The sequence below is a fragment of the Phocoena phocoena genome, chromosome 3, assembly GCF_963924675.1.
Source record: "Phocoena phocoena chromosome 3, mPhoPho1.1, whole genome shotgun sequence".
NCBI classification, from domain to species: Eukaryota; Metazoa; Chordata; class Mammalia; order Artiodactyla; family Phocoenidae; genus Phocoena; species Phocoena phocoena.
Genome location: NC_089221.1, coordinates 124,074,241 through 124,102,083, shown reverse-complemented (window position 1 = coordinate 124,102,083; position 27,843 = coordinate 124,074,241). Strand labels below are relative to the sequence as shown.

The following is a 27,843-nucleotide window of genomic DNA, read 5'->3' as shown; positions in this document are numbered from 1 at the left end:
TTTCTCACTCCCAGCACCTTGGGTCCACCAGTGTGTTCTTAATGTTTCTGCTTTTCTCTCAGGGAGCTGTAGGAACTAGCAGTCCCTTTCACCCTATGCTGAGGTCGCAAGATTCTGAGCAGATGTACTCAGCCAGTCGACATGAACAGTTGTTACATCTGTCACTCAGGCACCACATTGGTTAGATGTGAAGTTTCTCCATCCCCAAGCAGCTTACAGCCTCTCTGGTCTATACTTTAGAACTGAGGCACAAGTTCCCACTGCTGCCTGTCAGATTTCTCACAACCCATCTGTAATTTCTATACCTGCCTTTCCCAGGACTGGGCTTGATGAACCTTATCCAAGACTTGGGGGACATCCAATTGGTGGACTTGTCCTTCTCGTCTTCCTGCTTCCTGCCACTTGGTTGGACTTTGGTCTCCTTTCAAAATAATGCTTTTATGCAATCAATCTGCATTCTTCCCTTTTTTCTTCCTTATAGAATAAATGCCAAGTTTTCGGTCTTCTAGGCATTAGTGCTCAGTATTCAAAGCCAAGCTTTTGATCTTCAAAAATCCTTTTTATTCCCCTCTCAGGCACCAGACTCTAAGATTAATATCCCTGCTATAAGTTATAAAAATCTAATTAGAAAATGATAAAGAATATACCACTTTGTTCTTTCTGGTTTTGCCTTCTTCCTAAGTTGTATGTACAGATATGGCTACCTCTTCTGCCTGAATGGTAAGTCTGAGGAAGAGTGAGAGTTACCTCTTGATTCTACAAAATGTTATCCTACTGCAGTTGGCTTTTGGGGGTGGGGGGTAAACCCAGTCTCTAAGAGAACGGTTCAAGAATAGACAAGAATATCGCTAATAACTCAGAGATGGGAAAGCCAGATCATATTTGCAAAATGACAATAAAAATAATTGTTATATTGATCGTGATAATGGCAGAATCTACGGTTTATTGTGGGTGTACAATGTGCCAACTCTGGCTCAAGCACTTTCTTTCTATTATCCTATAAAGTTGATAATTATTTTCCCCATTTTCCTTTTGAGGAAACTGAGAATTCTGATGCAACTTTACCTTTCCCGAGGTCAGAAAGTTGTTAGTATTCTCAGGATTTAAACTCCAGGTCAATCTGATTTTAAAGCATATATTCTTAACCGTTAGAACAGTGGTTCTCAGACTATTTGAGGACTGCTTTATAACCTTAAAAATTATCAAGGATCCCAAAGAACTTTAATTTAGTATGTAATATCTATTTATGTTTACTTTATTACATGTTAAAACAGAGACTTTAGAAATAGTCATCAATTTCCTTTTAAAAATAAATTCATTACATGTTAACATCAATAATATACTCTTGTGGAAAATGACTATATTTTCAAAAAAATTAGTAAGAAGGGTAGCATTGCTGTATATTTTTTGTAACTCTCTTTAATGTCTGGCTCAATAGAAGACAGCTAAATTCTCATATATGCTTTTGCATTGTCTGTTGTGAATTCACACATCCTGAAAAACTGGATGGAAAACTCCACTGTACACTTGTCAGAGAATGAGAGTCAAAAGGCAAATAACATCTTAGTATTATGAAAGTAGTTTTGATCTATGTATCCCCCAAACGGGTTTCAGAGATCCCTAGAGGTGCCCAGAACACAACTTGAGAATTGCTAAATACATTAGGATCATTACCAATGTACTGATTCCACTGTAGGAAATATTATGTGCAGAAAAGAAGTGGGAAGTGTAGAGTAAAACCAGACCATGTGGGTATTGTTAAGGAATGTGACTGTTACTGAAAGCACTGAGAAAACCATAGATGGCTTTTAGCTTGATCAGAGCTTCATGCGGGGAAAGTCAGTCTGTCAGTAAAATGGGTACAATGGATTGGAAAGAGGATAGAGAAAAGGCAATCAGTAAGAACACTGTGAAGAGGCAGTATAGCATAGTATATCTTAGGATTCTGTGAAAAGTAAATGTGTTAATTTATATAAAATGCATAGAACAAAGCCTACTCCACAGTAAGCACCATCTGTGTTATAAGTACTTGGGTACTTGTAGTAGTAGTTGTTGCTTCTGTTGTGCTATTGCTATTATTACTAATATTAAATGAGCAGTAATAAAGCCTGAACTAGGCAGAATTGGAGAGACATTTTGCAATAAATTTCAAAAATATAGCTGCTGATTGGATTTGGGGGTGAGAAAATTAAAAATGTGAAGGTAGTGATATTTTGCCATTTGACTCTTATAGGGACCCAGAAAGTATCTATTTTGACACAGAGTTGATTCTCAATAAATACTTGAAAAGATGCGAGGGAGTGGGGAGGAATGGAAAGAAGTAGAGGCTTTGGGAGCAAGGAAGGCAATTTCTGAGCCTTGTGATTTTGAGATGCCTGTGAAACGTGCACATGATGAGGTCCTTAAAATAGATAAAACCCATTTTTAATTTTTAATTAAAACTTAAAAAAATTTTTTTAAATAGATAAAACCCATTTTTAATTTTTGGAGAAACTTTCCATAATGGCTATAATAATTTTACATTTCCACGTACAAGGGTTCCCTTTTATGACATCCTCAACAACTGTTGTTATCTTTTGACTTTTTGCTAATAGCCGTTCTAACAGGTGAGGTGACATCCTGTGGTTTTGATTTGCATTACCCTGACCATTAGTGATGTTGAGTATCTTTTCATGTACCTACTGGCCATTTGTATGTCTTCTTTGGAAAAATGTTTATTCAGGTCCTTTGATTTTTTTTCAGATTTTGAAAGGTCTTTATTTGTCATGTTTCTACGACAAGTCTATGTCTGTGTGAAATCAGATGAATTAGCAATATGGTTAGTTTGAGTTCTGCTACCATCAGGCTGGGCATTTGTTGAGCAGGAAATATATGCAGTTTCAGACTGGAGATAACTATTCATCATTTGGCAAAGTTGAATCTCCATTGTCATACTCAGAGTGCTCAGATTCAGTAAATAGAATCCCAGCACGTGATGTTTCCAAAGGGCAATGTATGGTGTACTTTTTTGTTTGTTTGTTTTTCTTTTGTTTTGTTTTCAGTTATACATATACATGTCTCTGTTCTTTTTCCAGGTCCTTTGATCTTGTTTTAATCAGATTGTTATTTTGCTACTGAGTTGTATGAATTTCTTATATATTTTGGATACTAACCCCTTGTCAGATATAACATTTGCAAATTCTGTCTCCCATTCCATAGGTTGCCTTTTCATTTTGATTGCTTCCTTTGCTGTGCAGAAACTTTTAGTTTGATGTAGTCCTGCTTGTTTATTTTTGCTTTTGTTGCCTGTGCTTTTGTGCCCTACTTAGAAAAACATCATTGTCAAGATCAATATTAAGGAGCTTTCCTGGATGATTTTTTTTTTTTTTTTTTTTTTTTGCGGTACGCGGGCCTCTCACTGTTGTGGCCTCTCCCGTTGCAGGGCACAGGCTCCGGACGCGCAGGCCCAGCGACCATGGCTCAGGGGCCCAGCCGCTCCGCGGCATGTGGGATCTTCCAGGACCCGGGCACGAACCGGTGTCCCCTGCATCGGCAGGCGGACTCTCAACCACTGTGCCACCAGGGAAGCCCCCGGATGCTTTCTTCCAGGAGTTTTATTAATTCTGGTCTTACATTTAGTTGATTTTTGTGTATGGTGTAAGATAAGGGTCCAGTTTCATTCTTTTGCATGTGGATATCTAGTTGTCCCAATACCATGTATTGAAGAGGCTATCCTTTCCTCATTGTGTATTCTTGGCACCTTTTTCAAACATTAATTGATCACACATATTTCTAGGCTCTCCATTCTGTTCCATTGGTTCAGTTCCTTGACTATATCTTTTAACCTAATGATTTAAAAACAAATTACCAAATTTTTTAATTCTGTGAGGTTTTTCTTATTCTCTATTTTTTTCCTTTTCTATGGCTTCCTGTTCTTCATTTGTGGATTTATTCTCTTCTTAAAAAAAAAATTTCTGCGTGTGCTAATTAGGATTTATTTATTTCTATTCCTAAAAGTATATGTTTCTCCAAATATGTTTTAATCTTTAATTAAATCTATAATTTAGTTTTTAATACTTATCTTGATTTTTTTTTGCATTGTACATTTTACTGAATTGTCTAGATGATCTTCTATCACCCATTCATATGTAAGAATGAGTCAACAGAACAGTTGAATGAACATGAATAGGATTGATCAGCTGGCTGCTTCCATAGTAGACTGAACAGGCAGGGAGATGATCTTGTATTTTGGACTCTCTGTATACCAGAATGCAGAGCACTTTACTTGGAAGACCCAACACTTGCCTTTGTATCCACTCCAGACTAATTAAATTATTTTTCCAAAAGGAAGAACCTTCTATTGCATGCTCCTAGGGCGGAATAGGGAGAGGAGTTAAGCAGTGGGGCTAAAGAGCAGGTGAATCTATTTTTCTCTCTATGGGTATTATTTTAGCATCGCCAACCCCTCAGTTTTTAGCCTTTATCCCACAGCATTTGGGTGTTTCTAAGTCCTAAGCCTCTCCAGGTTTCTGCAATGCAGATGGGTACCCTTTTTGGTTGTGCCACCTCTCTCCTTCATCTGTCGTTATCTTTCCATCTGCTTTTCTTCTCCCAGAAACACATGAAATCCATAGTCTACTTAATGACCCTCTTTATATTCTCTTCATTATTGTGAGGTTGTATCCGCTTTGCTCCTTTATTATCATTTGAAGGAGATCTTGGGGAAAAGAGATGATAAATGTTAAGTTCACTATTCCCCATAATTTTTCCTTTTCTGCCTGTCCTAAATCAAAGAAGACCATCACCTTCTTCAGAGACGAAGCCACCCTCTCTTAGCTGGTCTACTTCTATATCCTAGAACTTTGTTTTAAAGTAGGAAAAACATCTTCTTTGACAGTTTGAGCCTCCACTTTTCCCCAATCATTCTGGGTTTCCCTGCTTTCAGGTACTGTCAGCTCCCTGTTATGCCTTCAAATCTTCAAATATTCGGTCTTATTTGATGTGTAGGTGTATAATATTCTGAGTAATAGAGAAGCAAATCATCAAAAAACACAGAAATGGACCAACAAATTTTTAAACAACAAAATGTCCAAAGATTTCTTTATAGTTTCATAAAGTTCTCACAAGACACTTCAAACTGAACAGATGTTTTGAGAGGAAATGATTCTGATGACTGTTTAGGTGTTCTTTTCAAAGAATTAGGGGGGTTATAGCTCTTCGTTTTTTTGACATTTAGTATGTACTTACTCGAGCAGAAATTTCCAAAGGAAAATGTTAAGCAGAACTATGATGGGGATGTTGATTAAGAGTCAAGTCAAGCTGGGTTTGAACCTCAGGTATGCCCCATTCTACTTGCTCTAGAATAATTAACATTGCTGAGCCTTGGTTGCCTCACTGATACGTGCTATTAGTAATATCCCCTTTGGGACTTCCCTGGTGGCACAGTGATTAAGAATCCGCCTGCCAATGCAGGGGACACAGGTTCGAGCCCTGGTCTGGGAAGATCCCACATGCCACAGAGCAACTAAGCCCGTGCACCACAACTACTGAGCCTGCGCTCTAGAGCCTGCGAGCCACAACTACTGAGCCTGTGCCACAACTACTGAAGCCCGCGTGCCTAGAGCCCGTGCTCTGCAACAAGAGAAGCCACCGCAATGAGGAGCCCGCGCACCACAACAAAGAGTAGCCCCCGCTCGCCACAACTAGAGAAAGCCTGTGTGCAGCCACAAAGACCCAACCTAACCAAAAAGAAATTAATTAATTAATTAAAAAAATAATAATATCTCCTTCATGGGGTAGTCATGAGCAAGAGAGAGGATGTGTACATAAAGAAATGAGGACAATGCCTGGCCCATCAAGTTGCACCAGACTTGATTTTGAGGTAAACAGCTTTTATAATTTCATTGCTTACCAACTTCTTTAAAATATGGGGGGGAAAGGCCCTTCTTTATAGACTCCATGAAGATTGTGTAACTCTGCTAGCCTTCGGGTTAACCTTCTGATGTTTCTCTCAGTCCCTCTGCTTTGGTCCAAGCTTATCCTATTTACTCAGCCTTCAGAGTATTACAAAACGGAGGCATGCCACCATCTAGTCAATATCATTTAGCTCCAATGAATGGACAAACAGTAATGACTCCTGCAGACTGTTTGTTTTGCCATTTTAATAATTACTTATTGAAGAATCACTGGCTAATCTATGACATGACAGGTTTTGATGTCTCCCAATTATGGGCACATTATGCAATCTGTGAATTAGAACTCTAGTCCTTTCCTGTGGTGGGGATAGACTTCGCAGCTCCTTTGTTGCCTAATACAGTCAAGTCCAAGAGCCAGGGAGATGGGGGTCTTTTGACAACATTCACATTCATTTCAAGGGAAGCATTAATATATTACAAGGTGGTGTGGAAATATGCAAATGTTGCTAAATTTGTAGGAATGAAATTATTTCAAGCATACTAGTTAACAACTGTTTACAAACTTGGGAAAGAGAAATAGTTCTAATCTTTCACTTAACAAACAACTCTTATTGAGCCCTGCTGTATACACAGTGCTGAAATGAACCAACAAACTGCTGATGAGACAGTTTTTAATTCACGTATCTATTTAACAAACTTTTATTTTGTGTGTCAGGCAGTGTACTTTAGGCACTGAGAATCCAGTGGTGAAAAAAAAAAACAGATAGAATTCTGTCCTTTGTAGTTTACTGTCTACTGGAGGAAACTGTTACTAAATGAACAGTCATAGACATAAATATAGAGCTCCATCTTGGTGCGAATGATGCAGGAAAGATGCCCGGTGCTAGGAGGGTAACATAGTAGAGGGGCTGACTTTGCATTGGCAAGAATCCTTCCCTGCTGAAAGGATGACTAATCTGAAATGTGAAGGATAAGGAGGCATTGACTCTGGGTGGAAGAGGAAAGAGCATTCCAGGCAAATGCAAAGGCCGTGCAGTTGGAGTGAGTGTGGTGCTTTCGGGGCATTTAAAAGACAATGTATTTGACCTAGAGGACAAAGGCAAGCGGATGTGTGTGATAAAGCCCTAAATTCCTTCTCTTGTGATACTCCAAGCTGCCCTTTTAGTTTTGCTTTCATTCATCCCTTTATTCATTCTTTGATTCATTCAGGCATTAAACAAATGATTATTCCGTGTCATTATTCTGTGGTAGGCACTGTGTTAGGTATAGATACAACAGTGAGTAGGTCCACAGACCCTGGTCCCAAAGATCTCACAGGAAAAGAGAAAAGGATGCCCAGGGATCACAGAGGAAGAGCATTCACCTTGGCCATGGATTATCAAGATGAGGATGAGAAGGAAGAGAATTTTAAGCAGAAGAAAAAGTATGTACAAAGGTCCAGAGGCAAAGGAACGCTTGGCAAGGTGGGAAACCTTGAGAAGCTCATTGAGGCTTCCCGTGTAGACTGTGAGGTCCTGATTGGATGAAATGAAGGTGGAGAAGTAGGCAGTAGCCAGTCCTTAAAGGGTCCTTTAAGCTGTGCTGAGGGTCTTGGATTTTTTTTCCCCTGAGGGTCACGGGGACCCACTCAAGGACTTTAAGCAGGGCACTGGCATGATCATATCTGTACTCTAGGATGGTCATATTCATGTCAGCATGGCACATGGAAGATTGGTTAAGAAGCTACTGCAGGAACATTGCTGAGAGATGATATGGCCCAAATTAAACTAGTGGCAGTGTAAATGGATAGATGGGGACAGATTTTATGGCTGTCAGGAAGCTGGATTTTATAGAACTTGGCATCTGACTAAATGTAGGGTAGAGGAAAAGGTATTAAAAATGTCTTTGGTTAAAAATGGTTTTCTGGTTTGGGCAGCTAGATGGACAGTGGGCACCACTCAAAAGATTAAAAAACACAGAAAAAGGAGTGAGTTTCTTAATCAGTGTGTTTCTTGATCTATAAAGTAGGCATTATTTCAGTCATCTTGTAGGGTTGCCTATAGTACACTAAGAACTAAATCCCTGTCACAGAGATGTCCAGCAAAGAGCAGCAATTACTTCTATGTACAAAGTTACGTAGAAGCAGTTAGCCATCGGTAATGGGAGACCAAGCATATCAGAGGAGGTGCTGCAGGGCTATTGAACTGGGCCTGAAATGATGAGTAACAAATCACTAGGGCATAAACAGAAGTAGGGGTGACGGGAAACATTCTTGGCAGAGCAAGACAGGCACAGAGCTCAAAGGTCTTCAAGAAACTGGAGATGGCCCACTGTTCCTGGAGCATAGGATTTGTGGAGGAGATGGCAGACATTGAGCTAGAAATCTAGGGATTCTGGGAGCTCTGTAAACCAAACTGAAGAGTCTGTCACTCCTAGGCCAGCATTTGCTAAAATTTTTCTGCAGAATATAAATTTTCTATAGAATGTTAATATGGTCAGATTAATATGGAAAATTCTGGTTTAAACAAAATTAACTTTATTGCAGGACTTCTCAGAGCTTTTTAATTGGCATTACAAATCTCCAACAGGGGGATCTATCTTTTTTTTTTCCCTCAAATTCCATACCTCTTTTCCTGGAACACTGATTAGCACCTCATAAAACACTAATGGTTCTGTGTCATTGGGTTTAGAAAACTCTTTTCCAGGTAATGAGGAACCGTGCAAGGATTTCAAGCAAGAAAGAAAGGACCAGATCTATGAGTTATAAAGGTCGTGCTCACTTAGTGAGGAGGATGGACTGGGAGGGAACTGAAAGCTTGATGGCCTTAAGAGTTGAAATGAAAGGATAAAACCTCAAATTCATATATGTCAAAGAGGGGGCAGTGGTGGACAGGATACATATGTGCAGTAGCGTGAGTGCACTCGTGTGTGTGTGTGTGTTTTGATAATATATTAGACACTCAATGCAAATGCTGCTTGTAGCTTGTAGACACTAAGGAAAGGCTTTATCAAAAACTATGAAATTCTTTATCGATGTGATAAATCGTTATTTCAAGGGTTTTATCTATTTGTGATGCCTTTTGATCCTCTTACCATCCTATTAGAGACTTTTAAAATCAGTTTCCCCAACCAAGTACCAGAAAAGTTAAGAGACTTGCCCAGAGCTCCAGAGTCGGGGAAAGGCAGACTTGGCCTTAGCTCTTCTAACTTCAAGTCCAGGGTTTTTTCATTCTATCATTTTCCCTCTAAGCTGACTTGAGCTGGAATTTGAAGGATACTTAGGATTTTCCTAGGTTGAACAAATAAGCAAAATCTTTTTGGCTAGGAGGAAAAAGTAGAAGAAAGGACACAGAGATAGATACATGCATGACATGGCCAATAGTCTAGGAAGCGTCCATGAGTCCTCCCAGCCTTCAAGGCAGGGCCAGCTCCGTGGTGCAGTGACATGTCCAGTATATGCTACTCCTACACCTGTGCTTGCATTAAAGCTCTGCTCTCAGTCTTAAAATTCCCAATACTAAGAACAAAGAGCCCCATGTTTTCATTTTGGATTGAGCCCCACAAATTATGTAGCTACCCCTCGATCAAGTGTGTCATTTGTCCATTTTACATTTTGAACCTGTTCTCGCTCAGCTGAATACCTCTAAATTCTTACGTTGTGGTTAAGCTACACTTGATTAGTCTCTTATGGACACATAAGTTTTAGCATTTATCTTTGCAATTGAGGTGTGAGTTGCTTCGCAGTACCTAAAAAGGCTAGTGCTAAGCACATAGCAGGCAGGTAACGCATGATTGATGTTGAATGAATCTGTGCCTCCACCATGAGCCCACTGACATGAACAGTTTCACACTTACTTGTAATGGAACCATGTCTTTGGGTTAGCTTTAAAAAAAAAAACAAAACAGGAGGTACGGGGACAAGAAGCACATCTGCCAAAACAATTCAAGAATGAGAATTGGAAAAGTGAATAAACCTGGTGTCCATGTGGACATCAGAGCACATAATAATGACAGTCTGCAGTGCCTCATAACAACAGCTAACATTGTTTAGGTGTGTATTATGTGCCGTGGACTGTTTTATAATATTTTATATATATATCGTCTCATTTAATGTTTACAACAACCCTTTGAAGAAGTTACTATTATTGGTATTTTGCAAATGAAATTGAAGCACAGGGGGATTAAGTAAGTTGTTCAACAGCATACTGCTAGGAAACATCGGAGCCAAGATTTGAACTCAAGCTGTCTGGTTCTCAAAAGTCCTGCCTTCAACCATTCTCCTCTTACACTTTAGGGACCCATCTTATATAGAAGTCTCACATCTGGCCTTACCTCAATACCATTAAGAGCTATGTATGTGTTAGCTATTATTAGTCTCCCTATAAAAATACAGGTGGGAGGTAGTGACAGTGTAATTTTCAACTTGAATTCAACTTGGGGCCTCTCTTTGGTCCTAGGTCTCTTTTTTTTTTTTTTCCCTTCTTTTTCTGTCCATGAAATAGATGTGATGAGTCAGCATTTGGGAGCAAGAAGTGCTCTAAACTATGTTTTCTTCTGGGGAGAGAATTCAAAACCTTTATTAAATTCTCAAAAGGATCTGTGACCCCCCAACACGTTAAAGTCACTGCTCCAAGGCCTTATGCTACTTTTCAGATGTAAATGCATAAACTTTTGTTATCATACTTTGTTCATCCTTGTACTGCCGCAGATGCCAGATGGAAATTACAGAGGTCTCTATTTGAGGGATGTTTAATGTAATTATTTTCACTCTGTATTTATTCCATAAATATTTATGGAGTTTTAAAATATACTCAGACTTGCTTATAAGTTCAAGGTCCATCGAGCTCTTGAATTCAGCTTCTAGAATTTCTTCCTCTAGTATAGTGATGGCCAGGGTGTTATCCTTGTTTGCTCAGCACTTTGTATTTATGAAAATGTTTTCCCACGTGCTGAGCTAAGTTTACTACGTGGTATGTCCTGTAGCTTCCAAAGGTGCCAATACTTAGAAATTTCCGTCCAAAGAAGGAGAAAGAGGCAGAATGTGGTGGTGTAGGAAGACGATGATTAACGCTGATTCTCAGTGAGCACAAAGGCTGTCTTCCCAGACCTCTGCAGCCTTGGGTCAGCGGGGAATGACGCAGGCCCTTCTGCAGCTCTGCCCTGGCCCACTGCAGAGCAGAAAAATGGAGATGAGGAAGATGAGGATCAAGGAGCTTGCTTATTTCAGTTTTACCCAGGGTTGGCCCCTGGGACTTTTTTTTCCTTCCAGTTTTATTGAGATATAATTGACATACAGCACTGTATAAGTTTAAGGTGTACAGCACAATGATGTGACTTACATACATCATGGAATGATTTTCCCAATAAGTTTAATGCATGTACGCCATCTCATACAGATACAAAATTAAAGAAATAGACAAAAAATGTTTTGCTTGTGATGAGAACTCTAAGGATTTACTCTTAACAACTTTTATATATAATGTACAGCAGGGTTAATTATATTAATCAGGTTGTACATTACATCTCTAGTACTTATTTATGTTATAAATGGGAATTTATACTTTTTGACTACCTTCATCCGATTCCCTCTCCCCCTACCTCTTGCCTCTGGTAACCACAAATCTGATATTTTTCAATAAGTTTGTCTGTATGTTTGGTTTCTTTTTTTTTTAACTTATTTTTTATTTTTATTTTATTTTGGCTGCATTGGGTCTTTGTTGCTGCGCGCGGGCTTTCTCTAGTCGCGGCGAGCAGGGGCTACTCTTCATTGCGGTGTGCGGGCTTCTCACTGCGGTGGCTTCTCTTGTTATGGAGCACAGGCTCTAGGCACGTGGGCTTCAGTAATTGTGGCACACGGGCTCAGTAGTTGTGGCTCGCGGGCTCTAGAGAGCAGGCTCAGTAGTTGTGGCACACAGGTCTAGTTGCTCCACGGCATGTGGGATCTTCCTGGACCAGGGCTCGACCCGTGTCCCCTGCACTGGCAGGTGGATTCTTAAGAACTGTGCCACCAAGGAAGCCCAGTACGCTTGGTTTCTTGTTTTTGAAGTATAATTGACCTACAGCACGATGTTACTTCCTGCTACACAGCATAGTGATTTTTTCCCATATATTTCAAAATGATCACCACCATAAGTCTAGTTATGATCTGTCACTATACAAAGATATTACTTAGTTATTGACTATATTCTCCACACTGTACATTTCATACCCACGACTCCTGTATTTTGCAGCTGAAGTTTGTACCTCTTTAATCTCCCTCACCTATTCCTTTTCTCCCCCCAGCCCCCTCTCCTCTGATAACTACCTGTTTGTTCTCTGTATCCATAACTCTGTTTCTGTTTTGTTTGTTTATTTGTTTTGTTTTTTAGATTCCACGTAGGAGTGAAATCATACAGTATTTGTCTTTCTTTGTCTGACTTATTTCACTAAACATAATATCCTCTGGGTCTATCCATGTTGTTGCAGATGGCAAGATTTCATTGTTTTTATGGCTAATTTCCATTTTATACACACACACACACACACACACACACACACACACACACACATATACACACCATATCTTTATTCATCTGTTGATGGGCGCTTGGGGTGGTTTCCATATCTTGGCTATTGTAAATAATGCTTCAATGAACACAGAGGTGCATATATCTTTTCTAATTAGTGTTTTAGTTTTCCTTGGGTAAATATCCAGGAGTGAAATTGCTGGATCATATGGTAGTCCTATTTTTAGTTTTTTGATGAATCTCCACACTGTTTTCCATAGTGGTTACAGCAATTTACATACCAACAATACATGAGGGTTCCCTTTTCCCCATATCCCTGTGACTTTTAAAAGAGAGTAGTAATTTCTCCCCTTGATATTGCCCTTAAAGTACTGGGGAGTTAAGTCACCTTAATTGTCTAATAACTTTCTATTTACCCTCTTACAAAAAAGTAGTAACCAGTATGTGCCAGGCACTCTACTAGGGCCAGATATAGTACAGAGAACAGAAACACCCCTGTCTCCCTGAATATTATGTCCTCGTGTAATAATTAAAGCCAAAAAATATACTGTCAGGTCACAACACAGGGGCTGGGGTTGCTGGTAGGGAGGGGGGCTGTTTTACCTTATATAGAGTGGTCAAGAAAGACATCTCAGAAATGTTGATTATGGAGCGACAGCTGAATGAGGTGAAGCTCTGAGCTATGATTCTGACTGAAGGAAGGCCTCAGGCCAGTGGGAACAGCAGACGCAGAGGTTCCGGGGTGGGAATTTTCTTCCTGGTGTGTTTGGCAGACAGAAAGGATGCCACTGTGTCTGTGTGTGGGGTGGAGGGAAGGAGCTTGAGACAAGAAAGAGTTGGTGATGCTGCAGGTGAGAAGTGAAAAAAAAAAAAAAAAAAAAATAGAGCTATAGCAAGGGCCAAACCTTGCCAGCATTTTAAAAGAATTTTACTCTGAATGTGTAGGAAGCCAATGAAGGGCTTGGAGCAAAAAAGTGACATGACGTGATTTGCATTTAAAAAGCCCATTCTGCCTGCTGCACAGAAACTATTCTGTAGGGGGGCAAAGGAGGGATCACACACTCCTTGGAGTCTATTGAAACTATCATGATGAGATGCGTTGGTAGCTGGAGCGTGGTAGTAGCCGTGGAAGTGGTGAGGAGTGGTTGGATTCTGGATGCATTTTGAAGTTAGAGCTGGCAGGATTTGCTGATGGACTGGAAGGATGTAGGGAATGAGAGAGGAGTCAAGGAACAGGAGGAGTGGGGGGGGCGCCATTAGGGATTGAGCTGCCTGGTGGATATCAGGGAAATATTGGAACAGCTGTTGGTGTTATTAGCCTGGGGGTCAGTGGAGAGGTTTGTGCTCAATATTCATTTAGGTGGGTTTTTTTTCTTCTTTTTTAACATCTTTATTGGAGTATAATTGTTTTACACTGTGTGTTAGTTTCTGCTTCATAACAAAGTAAATCAGCTATACGTATACATATATCCCCATATCTCCTACCTCTTGCGTCTCCCTCCCACCCTCCCTTATCCCACCCCTCTAGGTGGTCGCAAAGCAGCTGCTTCCCACTAGCTATCTATTTTACATTTGGTAGTGTATATATGCCCGTGCCACTCTCTCACTTCGTCCCGGCTTACCCTTCCCCCTCCCCGTGTCCTCAAGTCCATTCTCTACATCTGCGTCTTTATTCCTGTCTTGCCCCTGGGTTCTTCATAACCTCTTTTTTTTTTTAGATTCTATATATATGTGTTAGCATATGGTATTTGTTTTTCTCTTTCTGACTTACTTCACTCTGTCTGACAGACTCTAGGTCCATCCACCTCACTACAAATGACTCAATTTCGTTACTTTTTATGGCTGAGTAATATTCCATTGTATATATGTGCCACATCTTCTTTATCCATTCATCTGTCGATGGACACTTAGGTTGCTTCCATGTCATGGCTATTGTAAATAGAGCTGAACCTTGTGGTACGTGACTTTTTTTGAATTATGGTTTTCTCGGGGTATATGCCCAGTAGTGGGATTGCTAGGTCATATGGTTTTATCATCAAGTGAGTGGCAAGCCATGAGATTGGACGAGGTCACCTCGGATGGGACTGCGGATAGAGAAATCTGAGAACTTTGAACTCTAGGGTGCTTGTAGAGGTCAAGGCAAGCAGTGAGGAGAAGCAGTAGATGAGCTTGAGAAGGAGTGTACATTGAGGTAACAGGAGAATCAAGAGAGGGTGGTACCTGGGAATCAGTGAAGAAAGTGTGTTTAGGAAGGAGGGAGCGCTCAACTATACACACAAAACTGTTTTGCATGCACGTGTTAAAGGCGGTGGTGCATCTAATTCAGTAAGTTTTCAGAAATCACGTCACTGATCGTGTGACCACACGTTTCTACTCTCTGATCCAATCTAAAAGACTGTTTCCTATAAGTGTACCTTTAAATTTCTCCACCTTTAGTGGCTGTAATAGAGTCCAGATACCCAGCTGTGAAAATTCCTTTTTTAGTAGTGACGTTTGGTTATTTGGCTTCTTCTACTGGCTGGCATTGAAGCCATAGGTGTTGAACTAAACAGTTGGCTTATTAGGGCGGTAACTATACAGTGACTGAATTACATCTTTCTTGCTATCTGGTATGTATTGTTATGTAGTATCATCTTAGCACTTTTAGAATCTTGATCTTGTATCATTTTATTAATTCAGCTTACTAGTTTTAGGGGGAAATGCAGATTGGGTTCAAATTTACTATTACATATAACATATGTACACGTGTGGGTATGTCTATATATTTTTTCATATTTAGTTTGTATTACTTTAAATAGTTGTGAGGGTCATCAGATTAAAGTTGCTTGGTTTGGTTTTAGTATTACAGTCTAATTCAAGTCCTTGATAGATGAAAATTTTCCTTTGGAAGAATACGATAAAACTCATTTTGTGAGTGGAATAACACTTTTGGAATAGTTCCTCTATACTTGTGCTTTAGCCACTAGGCATGTGCGGTTATTGAGCCCTAAAAATGTGCCTTTTCTGAGAGGCGCTGTCAAGTGTAAAATGCACACCAGATTTCAAAAACTTGGCATTAAAAACAAAAGTGTACATATATAGTTAATTATTTTATATTCTCTATATGTTGAAATCAATTTTTGACATATTGGATTAAATAAAATATTTTCATTTTAGTTTCAAAAAATTTAAACGTCATTAAAATTAATGTTATCTGTCTCTTTTCACTTGTTAATGTGGCAACTTGAAAAACTTACAAACAAAATTGTGTCTTGCATTGTATTACTTTTGGGTAGAGCTGTTCTGTACATTTGACAGCATACACATTTACATCAGTGTGTCTCAATTTTCAGGTGTGCACAAAATGATCTTGACCTTTTCAATACAAAGTTTCATCTAAAAGGTATTTCGTAACATTCAAAAAAACCTTTAAAAAATTTTCTTACTACAAAAATGATACATGGGGACTTCCCTGGTGGTCCAGTGTTTAAGACTCCACACTTCCACTGCAGGGGGCATGGGTTCAATCCCTGGCTGGGGAGCTAAGATCCCACATGCTGGGCCGTACAGCCAAAAAAAAAAAAAAAAAAAAAGAAAAGATCTAAATTTTCTTTGACAAGAATATGAACCACTAGGAAAACCACACATAACCACTGTTAAGTATTTTCATATATTCCTTTTGAGATACACACATTTTTCTGACCATAAAAGGGGACCAGTCAGTATACATTGTTTTTCGACTTTTTTAAAGAACATGACATGAATATCTGTACTTGTAATTACATGCATTTAAGGTTTTTGCACTAATATTAACCTGAGGGCTATATCATACTCCTAGAGGTAATAATGGTTTATGACAGCAGAGATTTTTTAATCTTTAATAACAGCTTTATTGAAACACTTTTTTTTCTCTTCCAGTTTTATTGACATACAGCATTGTATAAGTTTCAGGTGTCCAGCATGATTTTTTGTACATCATGAAATGATTATCACAATAAGTTTAGTGAACATCCATCCTCTCATATAGATACAAAATTTAAAACAAAAAACAGGAAAAACTTTTTCCTTGCAATGAGAACTCTTATGATTAACTCTTTTTAACAACTTTCATATATAACATACAACAGTGTTAATTATGTTTATCGTATTGTACTTTACATCTCTAGTACTTGTTTATCTTATAACTGGAAGTTTGTACCTTTTGAAACATGTTTCTAAAGTATTCAGTTCAGTGGGTTTTAGTATATTCAGAGTTGTGCAGCTATTGCCCTTAAGTAATTTTAGAATATTTTCATTATTCCAAAAGGAAATCCCAAACCCATAAGTAGTCACTCTTATTCCCCCACCTCAGCCCCTGGCAACTAATCTACTTTGTCTCTATGGATTTGCCCATTCTGAACATTTCACATAAACGGAGTCATACAATACGTGGTCTTCTGTGGCTGGCTTCTTTTGCTTAGTATAATGTTTTCAAGGTCCATCCATGTTGTAACATGTATCAGTACTTCATTACTAATTATAGCTGCTTATAGAGATATAAGCGGTGAATAGCTTATAGCTGAAAACTATAGCTGAAAACTTATAGCTGAAAACTATTACAGTCTTTTAGATTGGATCAGAGAGTAGAAATGTGTGGTCACACGATCAGTGATGTCATTTCGGAAGACTTATCGAATTAGATGCACCACCGCCTTTATACAGATATATCACATTTCATTCATCCATTTTTCAGTTGATAAATATTTGGGTTGTTTCCACTTTGGGGATATTATGAATAATGCTGCTTAGAATATTCATCTACAAGTTTTTGTGTGAATATGCGTTTTCAGTTCTCTTGGGTATATACCTAGAAGTGGAACTGTTGGGTCATATGGCAATTCTGTTTAACATTTTGAGGAACTGCCAAACTATTTGTGGTTGCACCATTATACAATCCCACAAGCAGTGTGAGGGTTCCAATTTCGCCACCTCCTCACCAACACAATAGGAGTGATTTTCAACTGAGAGGCTATTCATTTCTAAGAAGTACAGCTCAGACTCTAGTGGTGGGTGGTTTGGAAAAAGACCTCTAAGTTTCTGCTGTGACCTTGACCCACCCAACAGACACACATACACACACACACACACACACACACACACACACAGAGCCAGGCTCCTAGTTGTTTGACTTTGGATATATTATTTCTCTCTACTAGCCCTAGTAAAATAGAGATGATTTACCTCATAGGGGCTGTTGTTAGAATTAAATGAGATAATGCTAGTGAAACCTTTTGCATAGTGCCTAGTACATAATAGATGCTCGATAAGCAGTAGCTATTAATATTATATCAGTGGCTCAATAATTTCCCACTATATGTACACACCATAATTTGCCTAGACAATTCTATTGTTGGACACTTGGCTTGTTACCAATTTTTAATAATTATAGACAGTGCTCTGCGAAAATATCCTTATGGCTAAATTTTTGCCCATATCCATGATTATTTTCTTAGGATAAATTCTGTAAAGTGTTATTGCTTGGTGCCTTTTAAAGAAATTTGAAGACATTCCCCAATATATATTTTTTGTTTAAATTATACTGAAATTTTACTTTAAGACATGTCATGGGGTACTAGACAATAGCCCTTGAGCTTTGCTAAACTGGTTTCATAAATCCTCACTTTGTACCTAACAAATATAATGCAAATACAAACTGTCTTGAGTAAGACTGTCTAAATTTAACTCTCTGAATTTAATTTAAATTTAAACCACTGAATGAGAAAAAGCTCTCAGATCTGGACTCTTCGACTTTTGTATTTTTTCTGTCATTGCTTCGGTATCCTAGCCTGAGAAGAGGAAGAGAAGAGCTACTGGTGAAGCTAAGCACAATGGATGTTTTCGTTTTGCACTTAGGCAAATCAAGGGCAAAAGTAAGGTGACAGTCGAGCTTAAGCGGTAGAAAAGAACTATTCGTTGAGAGTTAGAATGCACCTAACTTTCCTTACGTCATCAGATCTAGGAGCCTTGCAGGGGCCATCACTCACAGATCCACTGTGGCAACCTCATAACCAGCCTGAAGGGGGTCAGACAAAGGTATCAGGTTTCCTCTGAAGGCTGTGGGAATGTTTATGGTAAAGGTAGGATTTTTTAGAGTTATTTAAATTATGGCCAAAGTTTGATCAGATGCTGGAATGTTCTGGAATTTGACACAGCTTGGGAGACTTAGCATCGAGGAATTGAAAGGAACTTTGCACAGGTAACACATAAAAGTAGAAAGTTATATCAGCAATTAATGTATTTCTACTGTTGTAGTGGTAAATGTTTAACAATCAGCTCTCCCACCCCCCAGCCTAACCCCCACCCCCGCAAAAAAGCCAAAGCCCTGATTTATATAGGTTTTTTTACTTCTATGATTATAAATAACCCACCACGGCAGATTTCAGATTTTAAGCTACCAACATGATGTCGCTCAAAGCAGAGCTGGAAAAATGATGTGTGTAATCGACAGAATCAGCTCTCAACAGCCAGCACATACCAGCTCCAGCATACCACTGTTTCTTTTCATAGATTGCTGGACCTGGATAATTGAGGGAATGTTGTACTCAGTGAAATCCACTACGTATCCAGAATCTAGAATTAATACAACATTTTGAAGGCAAGATGTTTTGTTTTCTTCTCCTAGGTTAAATGCCATGTTAAAGGCTCACTCATGTGGTATTTATTACACGTTGTAACACGCACAATAAAGAATTGCAAACCCTGCTAGAAACTCAAGAGGTCATCCTCTGGGCAGTCAACGCAAACCACCTCAGAGAGACAGTTGTGCATTTGGGGCTGAATGATCCTAGAGAGGGATTCCATAGAATTCCATGATAGACAGACGTGATTAGGTCTGCGCTTACATAATGTGAAAAATCAAGAAGGGATAATCCTAATTCCTTCCACTTGCACAGGACTTCGTGGCTTATAAAGGGCTTTCTGCAGGATGGTAAAATCTCTTATATCCAGTGTCTAGTGCTCGTTAAGACAGATCGCTGGGTGGTAAACTCAGGTTTCTAGGCCACTTGTGTTCACATGACTGACTTGTAGTGCATCTCTCCAATTCTCTGCCAGTGGAGACCTCATGAGCCACTACCAGGAGGCCAAAGCGACATTTTTGTCAGGTCTGGCTATGGGCCAAGCCTGTATTAAGCACTTTCTTTACAATGTCTCTGAAGCCACTCAACAGCCCTATGAAGTAGTTCCTATTATTTTCTTCCAATGTTGCAAATACAGAGGCTAGAGATGTTAAATTACTTGCCAAAGGTCATGCAATTCATAAATGCCTGAGCTGGGACAAAAAAATCAGTACTGTCTGACACCTAAAGCCTATATTAAGAATCTCTAGACTGGCTTAGGTCAAAGGTTTTAATAAAATTGTAGATATTCAATGTGCTAATTGGACAGCATGACCTGCAAGTAGTTTCCAGTGTAGGCAGGGCTAACTTAACTGGGCTAGGGGTATGTGAGAGCATTGGGGAAACATAATAAAGGTGATGAAAAAACGAATGTGTTCCCGTGCTGTCATGCTAGATTGTGTAACTTAAGAAGGCTGTGTATTTGTAATTGCCCTTTTCTGTGTAAAGCACAAGCCTGAATTAGGCCAGCCTTTCAGAGCATCCCCTGCTGCCCCTTTTGTAGCCTGTGGCCCCCTTTCTATAAATTGTAAATTAGATACTAAGTTCCATGATGGCAGAGACGACTGTACATCTTCAGCACTGATGTTGCTGAATCTTTAGTCCTATTCCAGTGGCTGACATGGTAGGTACTTAAATATTTGTTCCATAGTACTGGTGGTGATGATAGCAAATCCTCAACAAGTGATTGCAGTATATTCTTTCCAAGTATTATCTCATTTAATCCTCATAATAACTCCATTAACTTTTTTTTCTCCCTAATTTATAGATTAAAAAAAAAAACATGGCTTAAGACATCTCATAACTTGCTTATTATGCTCTGGTCTGTTGATTTATAATGTATTCGTTGTATCCCTAAGAAAGCTCATATTACTAAAATCAGATGATAGAATTTCAGTTCTGTGAAGAAAGGGACTCTGTTTTGTTTTAACTGTATCCCAGCACCTACAATAACTCTTGTCATGTATTAAGTGCTCAGTAAATACTTTTGGTGCATATGTATGCAGGAATGGGTAGGACAGTTATTTCAATAGGAATAGGAGTTACAAGCTGTAAATTTACTGGCTTACAACACACTTTGTTGTTGGGTTTTGGGGGGGCAAGAATTTAAATAAAGGTAGAGCTTTAAAACCTAAATATCACTGAACAAATTCAGTAATTTACTCATTCATCTACGAAATATTTATCTCCATTCAGTAAATATAACTGAGCATCTACTAAGTGCCAGACTCTTAATAGCAGAGATATAGTGGAATGGTTGACAATTATAAGTAAACAAATATTACAGAAGACAAATGTTCCATGAAGAAGGAAAAAAAAAGATGTTAAGACAAAATACCAGGAGCAGGGACTATGGGGAGGCCAGGGAATGCCTCAGTGAAGTAGGGACAGTTCAGCTGTGATGCTGAAGAATGCCAGGAACACGAGGAAGGGGCACGGGGAATGAATGGCATGTGCAAATGCCAAAAGCTTTTGGAAAGAACTTGACACATTGGAGGAACAGAAAGAAGGTCAGAGAGTCTTCTTAGAAATGGTCTGTGTAGTCCTCTTACAACTACAGGATTGCACAGGGCTTCCTTCACTCCCTGACCTCCTTTACCGCACATCGTTGTGTTAAGGAACAAAGCCAACAGCTGTATTTTTCTTGGTTTTGGTTGGAGGGGATGGTTCCCTCCTGCCCATAGCAGAAAAGAGTGGTTCACAAAATAGAAACCTTGGAATCTACTTAATGGAGAGCCATCTAATTTGCCTTCTCACAACTTGTGTCCTAGGAAAAGATTGCCTATACTGTTGAATAAAACACATGCAGGAAGAATTTTGTAGGAAACAGGAAAGGGAAAATTTAGTAAACCCAGAGGCTTGATCTCTGGAGGGGACATTTCTCCCATTGCTTACGGTGGAAAATTCCTCAAGCACAGCCTGGCTAACGAGACTGGGCCTTCCTGATTCATCTTGCAACTCTGTTCCAGTCTAGCCCACGTTCTAGAAAGATATGGGTGAGAATATCCCAAATAGTACTCCAAGGTCTCCAGTGGCAACGTAAGGTCATTTCAACTCGAAGCAAGATGTCTTCTCACCGCTTTAAGATGAACTTAGCTTTCCTCCCCTTTCCCTTCCCCCCCGCCTTATGCCTACCTGCAAGAGAAGCTGGACTATGTAACTACAGACGGAGCTGACCTCTGGAGCCTTGGTGATGGATACAGCTCATCATATGAAGAACCAGCCATGGCAACTGGAGCTGAAGTGGATTAAATCAATTTGCACCAGTCTTCATCTGTTCCCGGAATTTCATATGTGAATTTGGCACAGATAGTCAAACAAGTAGGAGAGACTTAACCAACAGATGAGAATAAAATGGAATCTACTGTAAGATGAACTTCCCCGCCCCAAATTATATCAAAGAATATTTCGCCTCTCTTCTCCCAGAGATATGCGGTTGCTTTCTGGAGATGAGGACAATGCCATTTTCCACCTGGCAGAGGCATCTGTTCTTCATGGAAATCTAACGGCAATTCCCAACCTCAGTTAAGGACTTGTTTTCCCATTTTTTTTTGACTTCAAATACTTTCTAAATTGTGTTAGCCGAAGCATTGTATGTATATAATTAACTCAAAGGTCCCTCTGGGCTCATCCAGCTAAACTGGTGAAGCTTAACTGAGCAAAACATTCGCTGATGTCTCTCCGGATGTCTCTCCCTGCAGTGACACCCACTGAAATGAATGCCTTCTGCAAGGGGAAATCGGGGACGTTTCTTTTCCAAACTGGCTCTCTAGTGATTTGGGTTGCTTCAGAAATGATTGTAGTTGTTTCATAACAATAACGATCTCATTTTCTTTCAAATATGGAACTTGGGATCTGCGATTCGGGAAAAATTGGGGTTGCGGTGGGATTCTGTTTTTTCCTCCTAGTTGAAGTAGGAAGATAGGCCTCTTTCTGGTGTTCACTGGATCTTTGAAATTCCCTCAGGGAAGCAGTGGCGCTCTGCTGGCACAGGGCTCCAAGGCGCAGGGCTCCACTGTACCTTTCATGTGGAGAGCAAATGTCAGCGGTTCCTGCAGTGCTGTGTCTTCACAAGCAAAACCCGCAGGGGGGCCTGGAGCTGTTTGTCCAAAACTAAGTGCAAAGGGCTAGGGAACGTGGACTTTTTCAGACTGACTATGTTGGCAAGATTCATAACTCAGCCCTCTTCCTCCCTCTGCCAGTGTAGACGCAGACGCCTACAGGTAGAAGAGGTTTTTGCCTCTGTTCGAAAGGGAGAAGTCAGGTGTGATCCGCAGAAAAGTTCTGGCCCCAGCTCCCCGATCTATTCCTAGCGCAGAGAGGGCTTAAGCTAGGCTATGAGCATTCTCTCCTCTCTGTGTGAGGCTTCGATCCCCAGGCCTCGCCCTTGAACTTCATCCAGAGACCACATGCATTATGGAAGCGTGAGCGAAAGGGACCGGGATGTAGACTTCCTGCCTACCCAAGGGAACCTACTTCTCTTTGCGGTCCTGGAGCACAGGTGTCCGGAGAAAGGCAGCGAGCTAGGGACTCTGGGTGCTTGAGTAAACGCCGCCCTGAGCTGCGTGGCGCTAGGGGGAGGGAGGTTGGAAGAGCGCGTCTACGCTTTTCACGTCAACCTGCAAGCTAGCTGCTCGCTGCCCAGGTGCGGGTTCGCGGCTGCGTGCGCCCCACTGCAGCAGAGAGCAGCCGCAGCCTCGGCCTCGGCCTCGGCCACCACCGCTGCTGGGGAAGAGTCCTGGGGCTGCTGACGCGGTTGGGAGGAGCCTCGCCTTTAATGCACCAGCCGCCTCCAGCCTCCTCCTGCAGCAGCAGCGGCAGCTGCGAGCGCGCGCGTGTGGGTGTGAGGGTGAGTGCGCTGGCGCCGGCTGCAGCGCCCTGCCCGGCTCCCCGCCGGCTGCCGAGCCCCCGCCAGCTCGAGCCGCCCTCCCGTGGGACCAGCACCCTCATCCGGGCCGGGCCCGCCTGAATCCTGACCCTGCCATCTCGCCACTGCAGCTCGGGTCCAGAAAGGCACCATTTTGTCGCGGCTGCCCGCTCTCCCAGGGGGAGGAGGGATCTTTTTTGCATTTCGGAGCGGCTGCCAACGAAGGGAACCTGTTGGGCATCTCCCCAGCCCCGCTTGTGAGCGCCTCCGGGGCGGCGGGCGGGACCAGACCCCTCGGGGCACGGCGCATCTTGGCACCCGGAGGCAGCGGAGGCAGGCGCAGCATCCTCGCCGGGAATTGGAGCTGGAGTGAGCGCACCGCGGGAGGAGCCGCCGCAGCCTCGGAGATCCCGGGCGGAGGAGGTGACAGCTCCATTGCCGGGTTTTTATTTTTTTTCTCTCTCCGCCTCCCCGTCTCCTCCTCAGGCTCGGACCATGGTGCAGTCCCACTGGCTCCCCTGCCCCCCTCTCCTGTGAGACTGGCTGCGGGGAGGGATCATGGATACTTGTCTGCCGGCTTCTGGTTCCCACGCAAGTAAGCCTGCTGTCAATGGAGGAGGACATTGATACCCGCAAAATCAACAACAGTTTCCTGCGCGACCACAGCTATGCGACCGAAGGTAACGCCAGCCCCGCCGCATTCCGCCGCTGGGGAAGGGCGCAAGTTGCGGATCGCTGAGCTCCGCGGGCAGCCGGGCGAGTAGCGGCGGAGACTCCTGCGGGCCCTGGGGCTGGGGCGGGGGCTCGGCTCGCAGGGGCAGCTGCCGGTGCGCCCCACATCCATCCGGGCTCCGCGAGGCGAGCCGGGCGTTCAGCAGCAGGTGGACCCGGCGCCCACGGGAGTTAAAATGGCCCTCGGGGATGAGGTTTTTCAGGGTGGGGCTCCCGGCTGGAAAAATGACCCCCCAAAGACAGATGACCCCTTCCCCCAATATGTATGCAGGGGTCGGGGTGAGGGGAGAGATAAGAAGGAAGGGGGCCCGAGAGGACCGTGGGTCCACCCCTCTCTGTGGAATGATGTGTCTCTCAGTGGCTGCAAGGGTGGGCATGGTTTCATTTCCTGCCCGTTCATCTCTCCGGCCGGGTTACCTGCTTAGACAATCAAAAGCCCAAAAGGCCCGTTGAAAAAGGGCGAACACCTCTCCCCTTGGAAGTGCATTAGCAAGATATAAAAAGGTGGCTGGGGAAACAGTGCTGGGGCGGCGAGCGAATGAGTGTGACACGTGGGGCGAGCAATGCGATCAGTGGGGCCTTTAAAAATCACCATTATGAATTCTGCAGCAGTAGTTTCTGCTGAATCAACAGCCAGCAGAAAGCAAGAGGGTTCAGTAAGCTGAGCTTTGCCAAGAGGTGAAATTGTCGTGTTTCTCTCTCTCTCTCTCTCCCCCCGCCGCCCCCCAGATTGTTCTGACATTAGCCTGAGTGAGGTGCAGGCAGGAAAGGAAAGTCAGCAGGTGGAATCTCATTTGCCTTTTGTGTGGGAATAGAGAGAGGAGGCTTTTTTTTGTTTGTTTCTAAATACCAAAACTTTTGCATTTTTGCTTTCATTTTGTACCTGTCAGCCTTTATCCTTAACCACTCCTATAGAGTGTTGCATTGTCACATTGTGATAGCCACATGAGAAAATATGTGTGGAAGTGCTTTAGGAAAATGTAGCAAGGGGTGTTAATTTAAGATTCTTCTTCTTATCCTTGGGTGCTAAAATTTCTGTAATATTTAATCAAATCAAGACCATTAGAGGAATGTGATGGGCGTGGTGGTAGTAAGAGTTCAAGTTCTGAAAGATAAAAAGACACACAATTTGGGGGTAAAGGTGGCATCTTCTCTAAACATCCCTGGAAGTTTTAGATAGAAAGAATGCCCAGCGCTATTGAAAATACATGCTTCGTTCATCATCATTATTAGAGAGTATCACACCTAATGCGTCCATGGCGCTAGACAGATCAAGCCGAGCTTTATGAGCTCTGGCCTTCAGGAGCTTAGAAGTGGCTTTTAAGATTTTCAGCAGCCTGCCCCTGCCCCTGCCCCATACCAAGCACGATACTTGCTGATTCTTTTTACTTGCCTGGTGACAACGTGGTGGTAAGATGTTCTTCCCCATTCTTAGTGCTTTGTCACTGACTCATCAGGTAGAACATGATCAGCTCTGGGTCAGAGCATATCATCCAAAAGAGAAGTTGGCTTTCAGGTCTATTGTCCTTGGGGGCGCACTTTTTTTTTTTTTTTCTGTTTGAGACAACAAAGATAGAGGGCTGCCTTCATGTTTTCTTCTGTATTGCATTATGCCTCCAAGTGCAGGCAAAGGAAACTTACTGAGCTGGGAAGATGGGGAAATTGAGGCCATGTGCGTAGCACCGTCATCTGTAGAATGAAGAAATGAGTTAAACACGGCATTCCTTATACGCTTTCAGGGCCCTAGATACTACCTAATCTTTGTTCCTATTTGATGACATTTTTGTAACCTCTGGTTCTGAATAAAATATCTGGGTTCATATAGTCTGAAATGAGGCATGAGTTTATAGCAAAGAACTTTCTAAAATTTTTCCAAATCAGCCTCTTGGATTCCTCCCCCCACCCCCCAACTGCCACCACATTGAAAATTTAAACAAACCTTTATTTCACAGTATGCTTCCAGGTTTCTTTACCTGATCTTAGTGAAGGTCTGGGAAGAAAAAAAAAAAAAAATGGAACTTAGACAATGTAGATTGCGTTTTTACATGCAATCCCTAATTGCATTTTAGGAAACGTTGACCTGGCCAGAGGGGGAAGTGTCCTTCCTCTGATGATGAATTACCTTCAAAGTGCTAGTACACCTTGAAGGAACCCCACTAGATCACAATATTCTTTGTTAAAATCCTCTTCATTGGGGGCTTGCCACAAAGTTCTCTTCCCTTTATTAACTTAAACCCACCTCCTGGAGAATTAATTTCTAGGTCCTTCTATAGACTTTGCTTTTCTTTTTGCCTCCTTTGATATTTCTGCATTTTCCTCCCTTGCCCAGATATGGCAGATTTTTTTTGCCAAATCTCCTTCGCATGTATCTCTGAATTTTTCTTCCCTTTGCTCGGATCATTCCACACTGCAGTATTCTATTTAAAGCTGAAAGGTTTTTGCTGTGTAGTTAGTGTGAAGGACTCTAAGCTCAATTTGCATTGTAAGTGGTATCTGCGGGCAAGTTCATCCGGGTAAGAGCAATGCAGATGCTAAAGGACACTTTTCCCCAAGCTCCTCCCTCTCTCTCTCTGATGGGAAAAGAATGCATGACGTGCATTTATTAAAAACATTTCTTATAACTTTTCTTTTATTCTGAGTATTAAGTTACCACCCTCCCCTACGTTTTCCTATCTTTTCCTCCCTTTCTTAAAGTTACTCTCTTTGAGTATCCTCTCTTTTCCAAGCCCTGTACTGAGGTTTCTGTAAGCAGCATTTTAATATGTCCATCCCCTGCTAAGTGGATCTTGTTATTTCCATTTGCAAATAAGGAAACTGAGCAACTGAGGCCCAGGGATGATACTAATTTGTCAAGGTCACACAGTCAGGGGAAAAGCTTGTCTTCAAACTCGAGACTGGCTGACATGCTCTTCTACTAGGAAATTCTGCACTGCTTCATTTTTCTTTAACTATTAGTTCCTGTTATGGGGAAGATCACAATGGTGTAAACGGTGTTCCCATCTGAGGAAAAATTCTTTGCAGGGGTCAAAGTGTGTGTTTGGGTTTAATACCTGAGGAAAAGCATCGGTAGGGTTGGCTTTCTATATTTTTAGACTTGTTAGAACCAACTAAAACCCCCTCTCCATTAGAGCAGTCTGAGAGTTTTCTAGATTAATCTTTCTACCCTCATATGGGGCACAGTCAGAATAAATATTCTACGTAGGTGGACTTTTACAGGAATGGCAATCTGGTTAGAAGAGGAAGTCGGAGAACTTATTGTTTAAAAATAACTATTCTGTTCTCAGTTTCCTTAGCTTTAAAATGGGAATAACATTAGAACCTATGCCACAGGAAAAAAGAATATCTAATGCAGGAAAAGCATTCAACACAGTGCCTAATACAAAGCCAATCCTCGATAAATGCCCTCAATACATTGTAGCCGTTGTTAGTATTACTTAAACTGCATTTGCATTGCAAGCACCCTGGTTTTCCTTGGATTGTTGTTGATTTGGGATGATCTTGAGGGAAGGGCTAGTGGAAATGGGAGAGGAGTCCCTGAGACCCGCCACAGTCTCTTTCTTGACTCAGCCACTAGCCACGGATCTTGCCACTTGGCAATCTGCCTTAATGTACTTGCTGGTTATATTCTGGCAGTGAGTAAGTTCCATCTTCTCTTAGAGGCCTTAAAAAACCCATACTGCTTGTACATATTAAAAGAAGAACAAATTCACTTAGTCCATGTATTGTTATTA

General features: G+C 41.4%; 1 protein-coding gene across 3 annotated transcripts in view; it reads left to right on the top strand.

The window, feature by feature from the left end:
* Positions 1 to 27,843, top strand: part of PPP2R2B (protein phosphatase 2 regulatory subunit Bbeta) — a 454,043-nt gene that overhangs the window by 137,386 nt on the left and 288,814 nt on the right. Inside the window, exon 2 of one of the 3 annotated variants that reach the window (XM_065875380.1) lies at positions 23,867 to 24,060. The exons of 1 other annotated variant lie outside the window; for it this stretch is intronic. In XM_065875380.1, the coding sequence (XP_065731452.1) occupies positions 23,867 to 24,060 (194 nt within the window). Of the gene's footprint in view, positions 1 to 23,548; positions 24,061 to 27,843 lie in introns of those variants that run through there. One more of the 3 variants, XM_065875382.1, reaches the window with a different exon arrangement.